An 18,104-nucleotide genomic window follows, 5' to 3' on the forward strand; every position below is an offset into this window, starting at 1 on the left:
ACGGATTAATTTCGTATGTCGAGGTACCACTTATATATATAGGATATATATATATATATATATATATATATATATATATATATATATATATATAGGTATATATAATATAGCACATAATTATTTAATTATTTGCTTTATAGAGCCGCTTCTCTAAAGAATAAGCGTTTTTCTCAACTTTATAATAATATAATAATAATAATAATAATAATAATAATAATAATAATAATAATAATAATAATAATAATAAACATGAAATCCTTAAGCTTCATATTCACACGGAATAAAACTATATCAGAATGGCTAAACAGACAGGTAATATATATCAGTTTCCTGCTAGATCTTCTGCTGACCAGACCACTCTGGTCTGCTTTGGTCACGCTGCCCTGCTGAGCCCAAAAGAATGGCTGTAGGTGTTTTCCTAAAAGCCCATCGACTCTGAGGCTCTACTTATCTAGACAAAGAGATAAATTCATAAACACATTTTTGCATGAATTAGATTACTCTCCTGGGTTTCTGGACAATCCTTTACAAAATAAACATGAAGCAACTATCATTAAAATAGGAATAAAGAAAGTGGCTCACTGAATGAAGGAATTTGCCCCTTCATAGTAAATGCTACTTAGATTCTGGTGAATAAACAACGCAGAGTTCTATATTTTCATTTTACCAAAACTATTCGCAATTCCATTTGTAAAATCAACTGGGCAAAATAAAGGAGAAGAGACGAAGAGTCGGCATACGTCATCAATTGTAACAATTGCAATTAGGTTGAAAAACGGGGATTAGGGAACTTTTCTGAGCCTCAGGAGTGTGGAGGAAGTCCTCACTCACTCAGTACCAGCTGTGGCTGGAGACAAATCTCTGGTCTTTCTTAGACAGTAACACCCAAAGGTTATATCCTGGTATTGTATTCACCTTTGCGGCGTGTTTAGTACAAGCCCGTTGTGGATGTTACATTAAATACCCCCGAGGGTTAGCACTAACACGACGAAACAGTGATCCATCCACTACCCTGTTTCGCCGTGTTTAGTACTAGCCCCTGGGGATCAAATGCACTTAGGGTGGAGGGGCTAGTACTCAATATGGCAAAACAGTGATTAATCTACACTGTTTTGCCATCTTTAGTTCTATAGTAGATTCATATCAGCCTGCATCTGATATCTAGGCCAGTCCCTTACGACGCTATTGATTGGCTGTTGATAAGCTAATCACAGGGTTGGAAACTCTCAGTCTCTCTCGAGAGTTCACATAGGCAGGATGTATGTTCCACCTCTCCTGAAGGAACTTTTTAAAGATGTGCCTTTCAGGAGAGGTGGAACAGACATCCTGCTTATGTGAACTCTTGAGAGAAACTGAGAGTCTTCCAGCCCTGTGATTGGCTTATCAACAGCCAATCAAGAGCGTCGTAAGGGACTGGCCTAGATATCAGATGGACGGTTGATGTGAATCTACAAAGCCCCTTGGGGATGAAATGCCTTTAGGGACGTTTGATCCTCCAGGGATTAGTACTAAACACTGTGAAACAGTGATTTATCTACACTGATTTGCTGTGTTTAGTACTAGCCCCTGGGGGATCAAATGCACTTAGGGACATTACATTCCCCCAGGCCCTAGTACTAATCACAGTGAAATGCGTTTGAACTCTCAGGGTCCAGTACTAAACATAGTGAAACAGTGTAGATGAACCACTGTTTCGCCATGTTAGTACTAGCCCTTGAAGATCAAAGGTCCCTAAGCAAGTTACTCATTTCGCAAATCCCCTAGGGATTTTGTAAAATCTCTGATTTCACATATTAACTGTAACAGGGGATGATTGTGTAAACATAAACAAAAGACTGTAATTATCATAAAGTTAATGAACCCCAAGAAATATCAGTCCTAGATAATATCCCAGAACTTTGCCGGGGGTGTCACTATCTAGGAAAGATCCCAAATCTCCTTATGCTTTACATGAGATAAATGCCAGGCTCTTCCTTGAATAAATCTAAGTTCTCCAGATTCGTCAGAGAAGTTAAATAGCCCAGACTTATTTCCTGGACTGATATAAAGCCAAAAAATTGAACTTTGTGATCCACACCTATGACTAACTTCCCCCGTTGAGCAGCAGGTGGGCGGCATGATCATGACAAACCAGTGGCCAAGCAGTCGCAAGATCAAGCAGAAACATGACGTTAACTGCTAATGAGTCTTGTGCACCAGCACCACCCAGGAATGTTTCATATTTAAGAACTTCACGTACAAAATGATGCACAATTCCCATTGCAATACGTCTTAGAAGCACCTAAATTATAAACAAGAAAATGAAAAGATATAGATTACTCTATGAAGGAAGGTGATAATGTGGTAAGGACTATGCCTCAGATTTATGCTTCAACGGGAGTCAATCATAGAATATGAGGAATCCACCAGGGTGTGTCTATTGTGTTCATTCTGAGGACTTTCTGGAAACTGTCTCTTGTAGTAGCATCTTCTCTGCATCGCCATGTGATCATGTTTCGTAATATTTATCCTTAAGGAAAGTCATCATTGATGTTTCTCAAGTCGTTTTGAATAACTATTTTGCCATTATAGTCATACTGAAACTCAAGAGCAGAAAACTAGTCAAGTCAGTTCAAACTAAAAACATTATGAAAAAATAGTTAACATTTGGCGTAGAGCTACATTTTCCTATCAGTTCCCACTAAACTGTAATTCAAATTGCCTTAGAAAGATTTCATATCAACTTGATTCGTTCATTCGTACACCCTATCAGCAAAGATTGATAAACATTCATTCCCACCCAAAGACTGAAAACGGTAATCCTACCTTTTGACTCTGATTCTCACTGAACAGTTCTCTTTTAAGAAATAGATCTTTGCGCCACTGATATGAATTATCTGCAGTAGCTTTTGCCCTCAATTCCAATCTTTGTATCTTATGGCTAGTTCTTATAAGTTTTGGAGTACAGTATGCTATAAGAGACTTTCTGCCTTTCAAGACGCGTCTTGTTTTAAACAGTATATTATATCTCTCAGCTAACAAGCACAAGCACCACTTCCTATTCCCCTCAGAGATAGATAAAGCCTGACTACAGATTGTACTTCTTACCAGCCTCCACCAAGATGTCGGAAGAACACATGCAGATGTCTACCTGCTGACTAGAACACAATACAACACTGATACAACACCTGGATCGGGATTAGAGGATCTAATAGTTCGAGTACCTCGATGGGCCTCCTTTGAAAGCTTTTGTTGCTCAAGTGTGGCGATCATCTGATTGTGAGAAGGCAAATTCAGTTCTGACAAAGAAGGCGGTAGCCACTCGAGCCCGTCTCCAGTCTCTCGAAGGATGTCAGGACTCTGAGAGTTCGGCATATCAAGGTGTCCGAGACTGTCTTGGTGAATGAAACTGCCTTGCTGATCGAGATTTCTCAGTATTCCCAAATCTGGGAAGATCTGTGGTAGATCTACTTCGCCTAACGTCTGATCAGAGTGCAAATTTAGCAAGTGATCTGAGTTCTGGAAGTCGCTATTCGATAAAGGACTAAGAAGAATATGTTCTTGAAAGGGTGAATTTTGGTTTTCCAATTCACTGACGAAAGGGTCAGTTGTTAGGCGGTCATTGGATGATGACTCCTGAACCCCAAAATCTCGGGGTAGCTGTTCAGGAGAGATGAAATCTTTTGGGAACTGCTTGCTGTTAGTAAAATGCTCTTGCATGCTCAAAGGCTCTTGGAACTCTTGAAGGATATCCTTACTGAACTGCTGATCATCAGCCACTAAATGGCCATCGTGGGCGAAGGCACCTGTCCCGAAGTCTGGGAGCTGGGGAAGGCCTTCGCCTCTCTCGGGCAAAGACCTGGAACTGTCTGCTTCAGGAGAGGATGGGGCAGAGTCTTGGCTGAAACGCTGTCGATACTTTATTTGTTTGGTTCTCTGCTTCTTCTCCTTCTCATCCTTATGGGGGACCATAGCTGGTTTCTTACGTTGCTCTGGTGGTGTAGGATTATCAATAGGCCCAAGCTGAAGATAAGAAGGCTTATAGTCAATCAGTACATCAGGAATAAGAAAGATGATGTTAAATAAAGATTTATTAGTACAAAGCAATACTTAATCTCTTAAGTAAATGACCCTAAAGAAACTTATGGTCTGCCTGTGATCCAAATAAAAGTTAAGGAAGTTGTAACCGTCTCTAATTATGAATGGGTTAACATTCTATTAGTGTATTAAAGAATATGCTTGCCAATGCTTATAGACAGAAAATATCTGAAAATATTTTTTGTCTCCATACAAAACTACTTTGTCTTATATAAGTTGACAGACTTAAGACTAGAACTACCATAACTACACATACAATTTTCAGAACTTTTTTTTTATTGCATTAATGGATTTTGTACTTATTAGATACAATTTCCAGGTATTAAAGCTTATATAGCACCATAAGACACAAGGATTATTTCAAAATGTGATCATATTTTAATATATTTTCACCTATATAACAAAAAGTCAACAGTAAATGTATCTTTTGCATGTGGTTTATTGTAACAATCTTAGGACCCTTAGAACTGAAAACCCGCCTGTGCTTAGACACTCACCTTCCCTTCTAAGAGGTGTTGTAGTTCTGCCAGGGACTGAGTCTGTTGACCAGAGTGGTGTGTCTGTGGGAACCAGTGAGAGTTTCTGAGGTCCTCGTCGTAGTCATCATCTGTAAAGATGGTAACATTTTACTATGTTTCTTTTATACGTTTGCAGTGTTATAAAATAGCCCAGCTTTACTCTTAATTTTGAGCAATTCCTTCAACAAATGTGATTAACTTTTTTGCATTTGTTCTTTCGTATGGGCATGATTCACCTGTGACTAGTGAGACCTGTATCAGCTCTGATACTGTTAGTAGTAACTAGCTTTTAACTTTTACACGTCTTTCCATAGGTAGTTAGACTTGTTGACAGTCTTATCTAGACAGTGGTCTGAAATCAGACTGTCTTAACGTTCAACCCTCTTATGGCCACCTGAGTTTTACACCAGTGCCATTCAACCCTCTTATGGTCACCTTAATTTGACAGTTGACAGCAGTGGCATTCAACCCTCTTTATGGTCACCTTAATTTGACAGCAGTGGCATTCAACTCTCTTACAGTCACCTGAATTTGACAGCAGTGGCATTCAACCCTCTTATGGTCACCTTAATTTGACAGCAGTGGCAGTCAACTCTCTTATGGTCACCTGAATTTGACAGCAGTGGCATTCAACCCTCTTATGGTCACCTTAATTTGACAGCAGTCTCCTTAAAGCTCATTGCATTCCCTACAACCTGACCTGACTTTTTCAGATGGATGAAAAGGGTATTTCAGTTTATTTCTTGTATTATCTCTTCTTGAAAGTTTTATCTTTTCATCATGAGATATCCACAGAATATAGACTGAGGGGATCTGTTTGCTTGAGAAGTGTATTTATTAGAACCTTTACTGTATTACACTCATTCATGTAGGGGTCATCTAACGTCGTGCCAAGATGCTTTGCCGGATCATCTAGAGGTACTTTGAAATACCACACTACCCACTGCTAGTGGACCATTTGTTATGGCCACACTACCCACTGCTAGTGGACCATTTGCTATGGCCACACTACCCACTGCTAGTGGACCATTTGCTATGGCCACACTACCCACTGCTAGTGGACCATTTGCTATGGCTCAGGTTTTCAAGAATGGATTGTTGAATCAGAGAAAGATACCGAGAAGTTGTTGTTTTTTTTTTTTTACCTCTGACGATGAAGTCATTCTCACTCAGTCGAGGGAGAATCCTTGGTGCTGAAGGGCGTGTTGGCAGGAAAGGATTGTTGGGAGTGGTTTCTCCCCAGAACCTGTCGTAAATGGAGCGTCTCACGCCTACGTGGGGTATTCTCGAGTGCCTGCAAAGGATGAGTTCATAACTAAGCGAAAGAGACGAACAGACAAATGCTGATAGACTGACATGGTACGAATTCTTATTACTGAAAGGCTGACTGGCACACATACATATAATGTCATTGTTCATTAGTATGGCTGTTTGTTAGAAGAATCAGCTCTGAAGAAAATATACACCAAAAACTTCTCTAAAAACTTTTATATATATATATTGTATATTTCAAAAACAGCAACTTTTATTCTTGAATACAATTATCAGTTTGCCCCTGGATGAGGTAAGGTAGGCCAAACAGGTAACAATGACAGCTGAATGTCTTAGTTTTTGTTAGTTCAGATCTCTCAAGTTTATCTTGAGAATGCTAAAGTATATACCTATTTCCTTTCATATATATGTATATACATAGATACATGTAACTCAATATGTATACCTCAACATGCTTGAGGCATATTTAAGACCTGATGTATATATATATACTATATATATATATATATATATATATATATATATATATATAATGTGTGTGTGTGTGTCTGTGTGTTTGTGTGTGTGTGTATATATACGTGTATATATAAAGTAAAAAGTATCGTTTTACATCCAGTCCATTATGCCTCGGTAGTAACTTAAGCCAAGGGGAATTATAATTGACAAGTGCTTTGTCCCCAGTAAGATTTAAACCATTGCCAATTTAGTAACAGCAATAGACAGTGAATTGGGTATGAAACGATTTGTAAACAGAAAAAAAGTCACTTGTGCATAAGTGACAAAAATTATTTTATGTATAAATGTATGTACGTGTGTATGTATGTATGTATGCGTATGTGTGAAATTAGCAGAATTTTTTTTTTCTCTTTGAAATATCTCTTCCAATTTCATTGTCTACTCTCGCAGACACGTAGGATTAACAGCTCTCATTTATTGGCAAGTAGATGCATCACGCTTCATGGCTATTACGATCTAGACTTAGTCTTCAAAAGTTTGCTTAACATTATTCTGATTTTGTAGAGGTCATTTTTACTTCCGATATACTAGCCACACCTAAAAAGACATGTGTGGGGCAAGTAGAGGCTTCTCAGGGTCCATTAGGCTTCTCTTTGAAGTCAGTTTTATCTAATTGATAAGGTGAGCTCCATAATCACACCCATCTTGTTTATCATTGGTGGGATACAGAAGGCACTTGGACAAAGGTGACATCAGTACTAGGATGTATGTCTATTGAATCTGTTATTAAACTTACAGAAGATGGGGATAAATAACTGACTTTATTAGCAGGCTTTAAGCATTTTATTACAGCTTGTGGGCCAAATAGTAGTTACATATGACCATGTAGTGCTGATGCAAGTGAGTTTTTTACACATGGCTGTGAGAGCACTCTGTGAGAGGCTGTTGGACATGAAGGTTAAAATTGGATTTGGCATCAAACCCGGGAAGCTTAGAAGGCTGGCATTGTCACTAGGGGACATTCCACCAAATACCTTGTCATTCTTTAGATAATGTACATGACTCAAGGAGAACCCAGAGTAATTGTGACATACATTTGTGTTTGCTGCATCTTACAGTGTGGTTAGCCTTGAGGGATCATAGGTTCCTCTCTGCTGTGCTTTTGGTGGTGAGTTGTAGGTGTTGTTGTGAAGTTTTGCCTCCATTAATTTGGCTGGAGAGGTAAATACCTCTCAGCAATGCTTGTCCTCTGTTAGACATCATATTGTCAGGAATGCTGAAATGATTGATCCATCCATCAAGTAGTGTTGATTCCAACATTGGCCTTGCTTCTGGCCATCTTGTTAATCTTTCCATTGCAGCCATTGGTTGGGATAGTTTTCTTACGATGTTAAAGTGTAAGAGACAAAACTGTCATCCAGTATCAAGTCAGTCACCAATGACAGCTTCCACATGTTGGGCTACTCTACTTCTTTGACCGTTTAGGCTCTCTTTGGTCTAGAAGCTTCATGTCTCTTTGCCTCATGCCAAATGAACTACTGTGTCACCAACCTTAAATATGGTTCTCTCGGGGGTTGGAGAGGCCATGGATGAGCCGAATACTTTTCTTGTATGAGAACCATGGGCACTAGAAGGCACAGACAGCTGATACTGGTGTTACAGAGGATTGTTTACCCTTTGGTGCTGAATTAGACGTCCTCTCATCATAGATTTGTGATGGTTGGGCAGTAGTTATTTGTTTCACTGTCTTGGAGTTGTGCTTCAGTAAGTTTATCACAATTAATTCCTAGATGGACCCCATTGATTTTTACTCTGAATAGTATGACTGCTACTGGTTTTTCTTACTTGATACATGTAAATTCATCAATTGCTGAGGTTTAATGCTGTTGCCTGGTGGAGTATGCATCATGGTTTTTGGTGAGGAAATGGATCATTGGCTAATGATGCTTTATTATGGTGAAAAGGAATACCTTGAATGAGTTGCCTGAAGTGTGAGGTATTCAGATGGCTAAAAAGTTTGACAAAGGTGCTTTATTTTCTTTCTGCTTTAGCTAGTTTTCTTCTGACGTAACCTAATGTTGATTAAGTGCTCAAACATTGCTTGTAATTGTTGTTAGCATAAATCTGGCAAGGAAATTTGGGGAATGCCAGAAGGGTTGCATTTGCCAAGGTGTTCTTGTTGGTTTTGGAATCGTATGTATTGGGTGGTGCCTCAGTTGAGTGTCTGGTTCTTTCTGCAGAGGGGGCCCACAGTTTATGAGATCCATAGGCGGATTTAGTGATAGCAGTTCAACATCATTCTGTGAATTCCTTTAGTTCTTTCATGTTAGTTAGAGTCAGTTAATTTCTGACAGTTGACACTTTGGAGAGTAGAGGCAGAAACTGCTTGTGGACAATTTATGATTCAGGAATTCAATGGAGGATGATGTAATGAATCATGTGTCACTGCCTACAGGCCATAATCTTGGAGTAGAAACATCATGGTTCTAATGTTGGTTTTGGCGTTATATTTTTATATAAGGATGTTATCAACACAGCTGAAGGGTAGGTCGCTGAAGATATTGTTCATTTGCCTTTGGAACTTGGCACCAGAGCTCCAGAGACCAAGTATGAAGTAGATAAATGTTAGGTACAGAAAGGCATGATGATTGCTATATTGAAGTTAACAGTGTTTTGAGACTTACAACCAAGATGCACAGATGCAACTGACGATATTGGTTGACTCTGACCCATTTTAATGTGGCTTATGAACGGAGCCTTAGTTACAGTCCCACGTTTGCGGAGAAGTCTGATGAAAATTGGTGTATAATGAGAGGGTCAGGTTCTACTCCATGAGCAAGGGTAGTCTGAAATCCATTGGATGGAAACCAAAGGTTCATGATTTATATGTTCGTGGTTATTCAGCAACGGGACCGACGACTTTACGTGACTTCCGAACCACGTCGAGAGTGAACTTCTATCACCAGAAATAAACCTCTCTCAAACCTCAGTGGAATGTTCGAGAATCGAACTCGTGGCCACCGAGGTGGCAGGTCAAGACCAAACCGATCATGCCACTGAGGCGCTCACAAACAGAGCCTCTTATTTTAATAATTACAATACAGTTATTCTGTTCCACCAACTGATTGATTGCAATTGAAACGTCATCGCTGCAGTTTCTTCTCATAAATAGCCAGGACGACGTCATTTAGATGCATTAGAATAAATCTGCAGTCGTTATATCTTTTGACAAGCCACATTTCCCAAGAATACATTGGCCAGTTCATTGCAGTTAATGTAGTGACGAACGGATAAAAAAAAATGAGAAGTTAGGAGGGCATTGTGGCTATTATATTTACATATTTATCTGGTAGATATGATCAGTAGATTCTATGTATATATATATATATATATATATATATATATATATATATATATATATATATATATATTAATTGTGAAGAGTATAATAAGTATATGAGTTGCTGTACGAGTATTGAATCTGTAAAGTTGCACAGATGCTGCTGAAATTGAAAGGTACAGAAACAAAATCTAGACTCACCCAAACCACCGCTCTTAGATTAATTCGGCAGATTTCTACTGAGTTACAAAGATCAGTAATGACAAGAGAATTAATGGACGTATCCAAAGGTTTAAAAGAAACGAAAGTCTCCGTCAATACAACATAGAGGGTTTGCCATACAACTTCATACCAAATGTATTGGAGACGTCTTCTAATACGGTCCTGAAGGAACCATCTTACGAGAATAATGGCATATTCGTCATCTGCACAACTCAAGGAAACCAAATTTCGAACTAGACAGTTATGAAACATAAACGTTAAAGGTCATTTCTGAGTGGAAAGAAATTCATAGAGTATTTACATGCAGCTGAATGGCCAATGATCAAGAAACTTACCTGTTGATGGGAGAATAATTATCCCTGTCCCATTCCCACGCCCAAGAGCACCCAACCTCTGCAACTAGGCCAAAACTCCCCCACAACAGTAGGTTAACCACGCCCGCTACTCCCGTCACCATCTGGAAGAAAACAGGCTTCATTGAGCTGGAAATTCTTAATAAAGTTGAAGAGCAGGCTAACCAGTTCGTGGGCTGTTTGATGTGAAATTTTATTACCCATATTAATCATGATAATACCAGTAATTCTTGTTGGTTGGAAAACAAAATGGTAAAAAACAGAAATATTAGAAATGGAAATAATAGTTTTTTAAATTTTTTTTTTTTTTAGATTTTTTTTTTTTTTTTTTTTTTTTTTACTGGTAACTCTCGACCGCTAGACTTTCTTGATACCATATGCTCTAGTTATTTTTAGGCCTTTCACGAACTGTCCATGTTTAACTGTTTATAAACCGACCGAATATTAAAACAATAAATAACCTATATATATATATATAGCGAGAGTATATATTATATATATATATATAGTTATATTTATGGAATATTATTATCAAATACGTAATATAAGTAATTAAAATTACCTAGTGAATACAATGAGAATAATATATTAATCTATTTATATAGAGCATAATATTATTATTATATATATAGATATAGATATATATATATATATATAATATATATATATATATATATATATATATCTATATATATATATTATATATATATAATAAATGTCGGGCTATATTAGCAGTTCTTAAATGGAGGTAAAACTAAACTACATGATATGTTTTAGATCTATTTATGTGCATTCAAGATGGTTGATTGTTTAAATGCATGGAAGATTTTTAACGAGGTTGTGAACATGTATAGCGGGGATATATTAGTCTATGTTGGCGCAGTTATTGGAGTGTATTAATTTGTGTTTGTATGTGTAATCATACGAATATGAATTTTTAACTGTAAATCTCGTCTAGGGTATTATTTTCAGCACTAAATAACCTCACAAGTCCCAGCGCTTGGCCTCTGGCCTCGGTTTTATAAGCCAAACCAATACATAAAACTCCGTAGGGGGGCAGTATCTTCAGTGCACCTCCTGTGGTGCACCGTAGGCATTACTTAAGGTTCTTTGCAGCGTGCCTTCGGCCCCTAGCTGCAACCCCTTTCGTTCCCTTTTACTGTACCTCCTTTCATATTCTCTTTCTTCCATCTTATTTTCCAACCTCTCCTAACAGTTGCTTCATAGTGCAACTGCTTTGAGGTTTTCCTCCTGTTACACCTTTCAAACCTTTTACTGTCCATTTCTGTTTCAGCGCTGAATGGCCTCATGGGTCCCAGTGCTTGGCCTTTGGCCTAAATTCCATATTCAGTTCAATTCAGTGAAGACGAAAAATGGAAGCCATCACTCAAGGGGAGTTACGAGAGACTCCGAACCCAACCAAGATTTCACAAAATCTGGTTCCTGGTTTCCTGGATCCTGGTTCCTGGTTCCTAGTTCCTGGTTCCTGGTTCCTGGTTCATAAGCGCTTACTCCACAAACACTTACGGGAACACTCACTGTTTATGAGGGGCAAAGCTTTATTCCCTTAATTGTTTACTTTACTCATTATTTAGTTTAAATTTACTTTATGTTACTTCAAAAACGTTTCATCCGCTGCCGACTGCCAGAGCTCTTCTTCTCCTTCTTCTTCTTCTTCTACCCAAAGGCCCAAACTGGCCCGAACGCACAACGGCGGCCTTGGTTCACGGCAGGTGGCCTTCGAATCTTTATAAGGTCATAAAGTGCGACTGGCGACAGGACCCTCAGATTTACTTCCTGATCTCACGCCACGGGAACACGAGGAGGACAGGACCGAACTGGTTTATCAACTCTCGCTCCTGATGACTCCGAGCGACGCGGAATCTGATGCATCGCTCGTAAACCTGACATATTGATGCTTACGAATGATATAACTTCTTCAAATAGTATTGATTTCTATTCTCTCTCTCTCTCTCTCTCTCTCTCTCTCTCTCTCTCTCTCTCTCTCTCTCTCTCTCTCTCTCCTTTTTTTGCAGTGATCCTTATCGCCATGTTTGGACTGGGCGAGGATCCCGAAGGAGCAATGTCAGTTTTTTTGTAGACTTTTCAGCAGTAGGAATGCAACGCAGAAACTATTTGAACTTTTTTTTTAATGAATGGCGTGCTTTAGTATTGCCTGAATAACTTATCATCTTTATCTTGCTCTCACTTTATTTCGTAGTCGGGGTCGCTGTTAATAATGAGCCTCCTCCAGTGGTTTCTTTCTTGAACGGCTCATCTCATAGTTGGTTTTGGCAGATCGTTATGTTTCCTGTAAATAGCATGCTGTAGCATTACCTCTTCTCCTTCATCTTCTTCTTCTTCTTCTTCTCAGCTTAATTCATAGTCGGGGTCGCTGTTTTTAATGAGCGGTTTTTCTTCTGAACAGTGCATGTCATAATTGGGTTTCACAGATGTTTAACGGTCGGATGCCCTTCTTGACTCAAACCTCCTCATTGATCCGAGTTGGTTTGCTCCCACCTTCATGCTTACTTGAGTTGCATGACGATCTGTGTAACATGCACAAGGGAATTTTTTAAAAACCGTTCGTCTTCTACTTGATGTATTATATAGTTATTCAAATGTTTAAAAACGAGAACGCGGTAATTATTCCGTTTACCTAAAACTGTCTATTGAAGCATTAGGGTTAGTCCTCGCTGGACGAGGGTTTTCGCGCTCGACTGCCAATCCGGTGGTCCGAAGTTCGAATCCCGGCTCTGCCAACGCGGAATCAGAGGAATTTATTTCTGTTGATAGAAATTCATTTCTCGATATAGTGTGGTTCGGATCCCACAATAAGCTGTAGGTCCCGTTGCTAGGTGACCAGTTGGTTCCTAGCCACGTAGAAATATCTAATCCTTCGGGCCAGCCCTAGGAGAGACGTTAATCAGCTCAGTGGTCTGGTAAAACTAAGATATACTTAACTTAAAGCATAAGGTTACTGGTATATTAAGATGAGTACCATATTTGTCGCCACCTCTGGAAAAATTCATATTTCAAGGAAAAGACCTGTAGGAAATGTATTGTAAATGTTAAATTACTCCTCATATCTGACGTTTCGGAGCCATTTTGGAGGAACAGTCATGTCATCAACAAACAATTTAAAAATGCGCCGCAGTTTCTTCGCCGCGATCGAGTTTTCTATACAGCCTATGTTGCTGTATGAAATCTCAGCTATGGCCCACGAAACTTTCAGCAGCGGTCCATGACACTTTCAGCCACGGCCCACGAAACTTTCAGCAGTGGCCCATGACACTTTCAGCCGCGGCCCACGAAACTTTCAGCCACGGCTCATGATACTTTCAGCCACGGCCCACGAAACTTTCAGCCGCGACCCACGAAACTTTCAGTCCACGGCCCACGAAACCTTCAGCCCACGGACCACGAAACTTTCAACCACTGCCCATGACACTTTCAGCCACGGCCCCGTGGTGGCCCTGTGTCATTGACTGATATCGGTGCCAGACGCACGATCATGGCTAACTTTAACTTTAGATGAAATGAAAACTTCTGGGGCTAGAGGGCTGGAATTTGGTATGTTTGATGACTGGAGGGTAGATGATCAACATACCAATTTGCAGCCACTTAGTCTTCGTAGTTTTCAAGATCTGAGGGCGGACAGAAAAAGTGCGGATGGACAGACAAATAGCCATCGTGATAGCTCTCTTTTACAGAAAACTAAAAGCAAAGACTGGAAGTCCTGGTTTCTTTTTCCCGGCAAACTCGCGTCCCCCGCTAAATGTGGCATATAGTATATATTATATATAAATATATATAGATATATATATATATATATATATATTATATATATATGTTTTGATTATAATTTATATCGGAAGTTACGTCGACAACGAGTTGCTGCTACTTCTGTTCTCTAACTGCTGACTCACACAGGAAAAGTGCTGTCAGTACACCTCATGCGGTGCTCTGTAAGCATTACTTAAAGGTTCTTTGCAGCGTCATTTCGGCCCCTAGCTGCAACCCCTTTCACACGTTTTGCTGTACCTCCGTTCATATTCGTTTTCTTGCATCTTGCTATCCACCCTTTGAGGTTTTCCTCCTGTTACACCTTTCAGACCTTTCTGCTCTCAGCTCCCCTTTCAGCGCTGAATGACCTCGTAGGTCCCAGCGATTGGCCTCTTGCCTAAATTCTATATTTTATTCTATATTCCACTCAAAAGGCGTTTTTATTTGTCTTCAATGATCTGCCTGGCTTGCCGGAAACGAAGTAGAATTTTGAATATTAATTAACGGCAATGAAATGAGAGAATTTGGGGAAAAAAATAAGATCTATATTGTATATCTTGCTTATGAGTCCTGAGAAGTATCTCAGATATAGTTGAAAGTTCGCGTGAAACTACTCAGGGAGCCACAGTTCTTATTTATGCATCACGAGTTGAAATTCATTCAGGTTGAAAGGGAAGGCTGTTTATTTTAAGAATAAGAAAGGGATCAATGTTCCGGGAGGATTCATATAGGAGCATTATTTCCTGACGTTATGCCTCATACTGAAAAATGGCAAACATTTGGCGTAGATTTTAAATTTGAAAATGACACAATAATGAGTCCTTAATGAGATATCTAGATGTCATTACGCGTCCATCCATTTATTCTCTCCCCTTTTTATTTTTTTTATTTTTTATTTTTATTTTACATATTCACTTGCTCCCTACATTTTCTTCGTTAATTCTTCCTTCAAAATGCCAGGAGAACTCCGTCAAGCTCTTTCAGAATCCATAGTCTTGATTCATATAGATGCTGGCATTGATAGTGTAATGACTACTCTCATTGCGTGTGACATCAACGATTTAGATAAAATGTTTGAACTTCACTGAGGATGTTTTAAGTAGGCTAGTTTTGTTGCGTTCTTTTCTTCAAAAAGTGTTTATACATTTATCCTTTACAATGCTTCACAAAGGAGACTTCTTCGTTGTATAAGACGAGAGGCTGTCGTCATATTTTTACTTCTATATTAAGATGCAATCATAATTGAAGCCCACAAGAGTCATTTTATTGAAGCGACTGAGAACAATTTTTGCCCCGAGCCAGACAGGCGTGTCTGGGGGCAGATGCTAAGCGCGATTAATTAATTATTCGCAGAAGTCGTTAACAGCTGTTGCTCCTCTGCGACTTTCCTCGTGTTTATTCTTGTCTCTTAGAGCAACATTTTTGGTCATTCGCTGTCTCCGGTGTCCTGCATTCTTTAAAATGAAAGCTAGACTGTAAATATGTTCTAAGCCCTTACATGCTCCTCCCCAGGTATGCTAAGAAATGCTATATCTCTCTCTCTCTCTCTCTCTCCTGTGTGTGTGTGTGTGTGTGTGTAAGCTGTTTTCTTGACCAGCGTTGGCATTAGATGCCCCATGTATATAATATACCCACTGAAGACTCGTAAGCGTCACGTCGAACCTTCCTATCTAAACCCACAGCACCATTCACTCTCCTGGATACTTATGTGTCTTTCTTCTCGAATACCTCTCTGGTTTCCATGCATCCTTCGCTTTCTGTGTCTCCCTCTCGTTCGTAACACTTTCGAATGTTACTGCCTAACCTATGACCACTCCTACATAGTATCTCAACATTTGACACATTTTCAGTCCTATAGTATTTAACCAGTTCATCTCAGCTGCCTCAACCCTTTTTTTTTTCTTTATTAGCTTTTAGAATTCACACTTCACTTCGATAATGGAGCGTGGGTTCATGAGTCTCCTCATTCGTTGGCACTTTGTCCTTCCATAGACACATCTTTTGCACATATCGTGCTACCCTCCTTGCTCTTTGTTCTATCTATTCAGAGGTTCTTGTCTTCTCTCATTATACCAACATTCATTTTAATTATCTGATTCCTTTCTTCCTCCATCCATATTCATATTCAGTGCTCCATTTTGTGGTTTCCATTTACCCTCGCAACTGTACTTTCGCTCATACTTACTCTTAATTGCCTGATTCCCCTTAACAGGGGGTAACCATACCCCTTGGGGGTATAAGAACCACATGCTTCGGTATGGGGCTTGATCTCTGGATATTTGCATATATTTGATTTTAATGTGTCATCATACATGGGTACATTTTGTTTATAAAAAAACTGTATAAAACCACGGATGCTTTTGATTTTCTTGTATGTTCTATTCCTAGCTATTCATACCTAAAGTGTGTATTAAACTAAGTATATTAAGTTATATTGTCAACAAATAGGACTTACGTGGACTTAAGCAAAGGGGGTATGGGACCATATTGGGCTATTCATTGGGGATCTGGAGTCATCAAAAAGGTCAAGAACCCCTGTTCTAACACAAGTTTTGCTTCTGTTGTGAAGATTTTTAATAGTTCTCATCACTTATCTCGTATACCAGTGGTTCTCAACCATAGGGAATTTCAGAATTGTGGGTAAGGGGATTGTGACAAAAGATTGGCAGGTTCGAACTGACTCTAGGCCCACACAAAATGCAGTGCGAATCGATCCGCGCTATTGAGAGTTCACGCTGGGCTTTCTCTCTCTGCTAGCTTGTGTGTTTTTGTTCGTATTTTGTTGTATATTATTTGGAATGCACCTTTTGAGGCAGACAATTTTTGAAAAGGGGGGATGACATTCTATGGTGAAAGGGTGCATGGGGCAAAAGATGTTGCGAACCACTATTCTGTGCCATACATCAGCAACTCCCTTTTTTACCTGGACTGTCGGCAATTTTCTCATAGGCATAGGCTACCTCTTGGCTATATATGCCACATACCGCTATTTCCCATTACTTTTACATTTGTATGACTCTTTCATAACAAAGACTTGACCAACACACACAATCCTACTTTCCTGAACCCACAGTGTTCCTCCCCTATCAGTCCTTCTGCCATCTCTCTTACTTCGCAGCCAAATACAAGATGCTTCTACACACCCTTCTCTGGTATACTAAGTAATACTTCGCTTGTATTTATAATAATAATAATAATAATCCTTTCAGTCACCTGCATCACCCCAACTTTTATGCACCAAAATAATGTTGCCTCTCGTCTGTTGTTTAGGAGACTTTTTCACTTATCCAATCCAGACTTAACGTATTTCCTGCCCTCGAAGAAGCTGTTTTCGCTTACACAGTGAGTAAGCCTACAAAACTACTTTGCTGTTGTTGTTGTTCTTGTTCGTGATGTGGGGGGTAGGAAAGGTCTATGGGAGAGCCTAAAAAGGTCTGAAAAAGGCGTTTCGCGTTGAGTTAAAAATACAGGAATTTTAGGATAGGATATTTATGATTTATTTATTAGAATGAAAATGTTAACAATAAATAATGTCCATGTTAAACAGTACAGAAAAATTATTTCTAATAAAATACGGCGTATTTATTTTAATTTTCGTTGGTGAAACAATGCTTTATTCGACCGTAGATTTTAGCACGTTTTAATTTGCGTTAAAAGTTAGGAACTTAATGTTTACACCTTAAGCGTGAGGGGAAAATCTTGCACGCCTTGTTATCCGAGAATACATATTGAGAATTTACCGTTACATTCTCTAGGCTGAAGGTTACGTTTTTAAAGGCCTACCCTAACCCTACAAATGGTTATCTATGGTAGACAGTAACGGAACTCCTGTATAGTATATTATTATTATTATTATTATTATTATTATTATTATTATTATTATTATTCAGAAGATGTACCCTATTCAAATGGAACAAGCCCACCAAAGGGGCCACTAACTTGAAAATCAAGCTTCCAAAGAATATGGCATTAGAGTACGGTATTAAAGTAACAGAAGGTAACTGAATATACAGGAAGAAGAGATCACCTATTAAAAAAGAAGAAATAGATAATAGAAAAGTTAGTAAAATATTAACACAG

At 39.0% G+C, this 18,104-nt stretch overlaps 1 protein-coding gene across 4 annotated transcripts in view; it reads right to left on the minus strand.

Moving 5' to 3' along the window:
• Positions 1-18,104, minus strand: part of LOC135212160 (uncharacterized) — a 96,139-nt gene that overhangs the window by 17,987 nt on the left and 60,048 nt on the right. The window contains exons 2-5 of one of the 4 annotated variants that reach the window (XM_064245583.1): positions 10,221-10,342; positions 5,741-5,889; positions 4,575-4,684; positions 3,168-4,002 (exon numbers count right to left, since the gene is read on the minus strand). In XM_064245583.1, the coding sequence (XP_064101653.1) occupies positions 3,168-4,002; positions 4,575-4,684; positions 5,741-5,889; positions 10,221-10,342 (1,216 nt within the window). Of the gene's footprint in view, positions 1-3,087; positions 4,003-4,574; positions 4,685-5,740; positions 5,890-10,220; positions 10,343-18,104 lie in introns of all 4 variants that reach the window. The other 3 variants (XM_064245584.1, XM_064245586.1, XM_064245585.1) reach the window with 3 other exon arrangements.

Source organism: Macrobrachium nipponense, chromosome 40 (assembly GCF_015104395.2).
Source record: "Macrobrachium nipponense isolate FS-2020 chromosome 40, ASM1510439v2, whole genome shotgun sequence".
Classification (NCBI taxonomy): Eukaryota; Metazoa; Arthropoda; class Malacostraca; order Decapoda; family Palaemonidae; genus Macrobrachium; species Macrobrachium nipponense.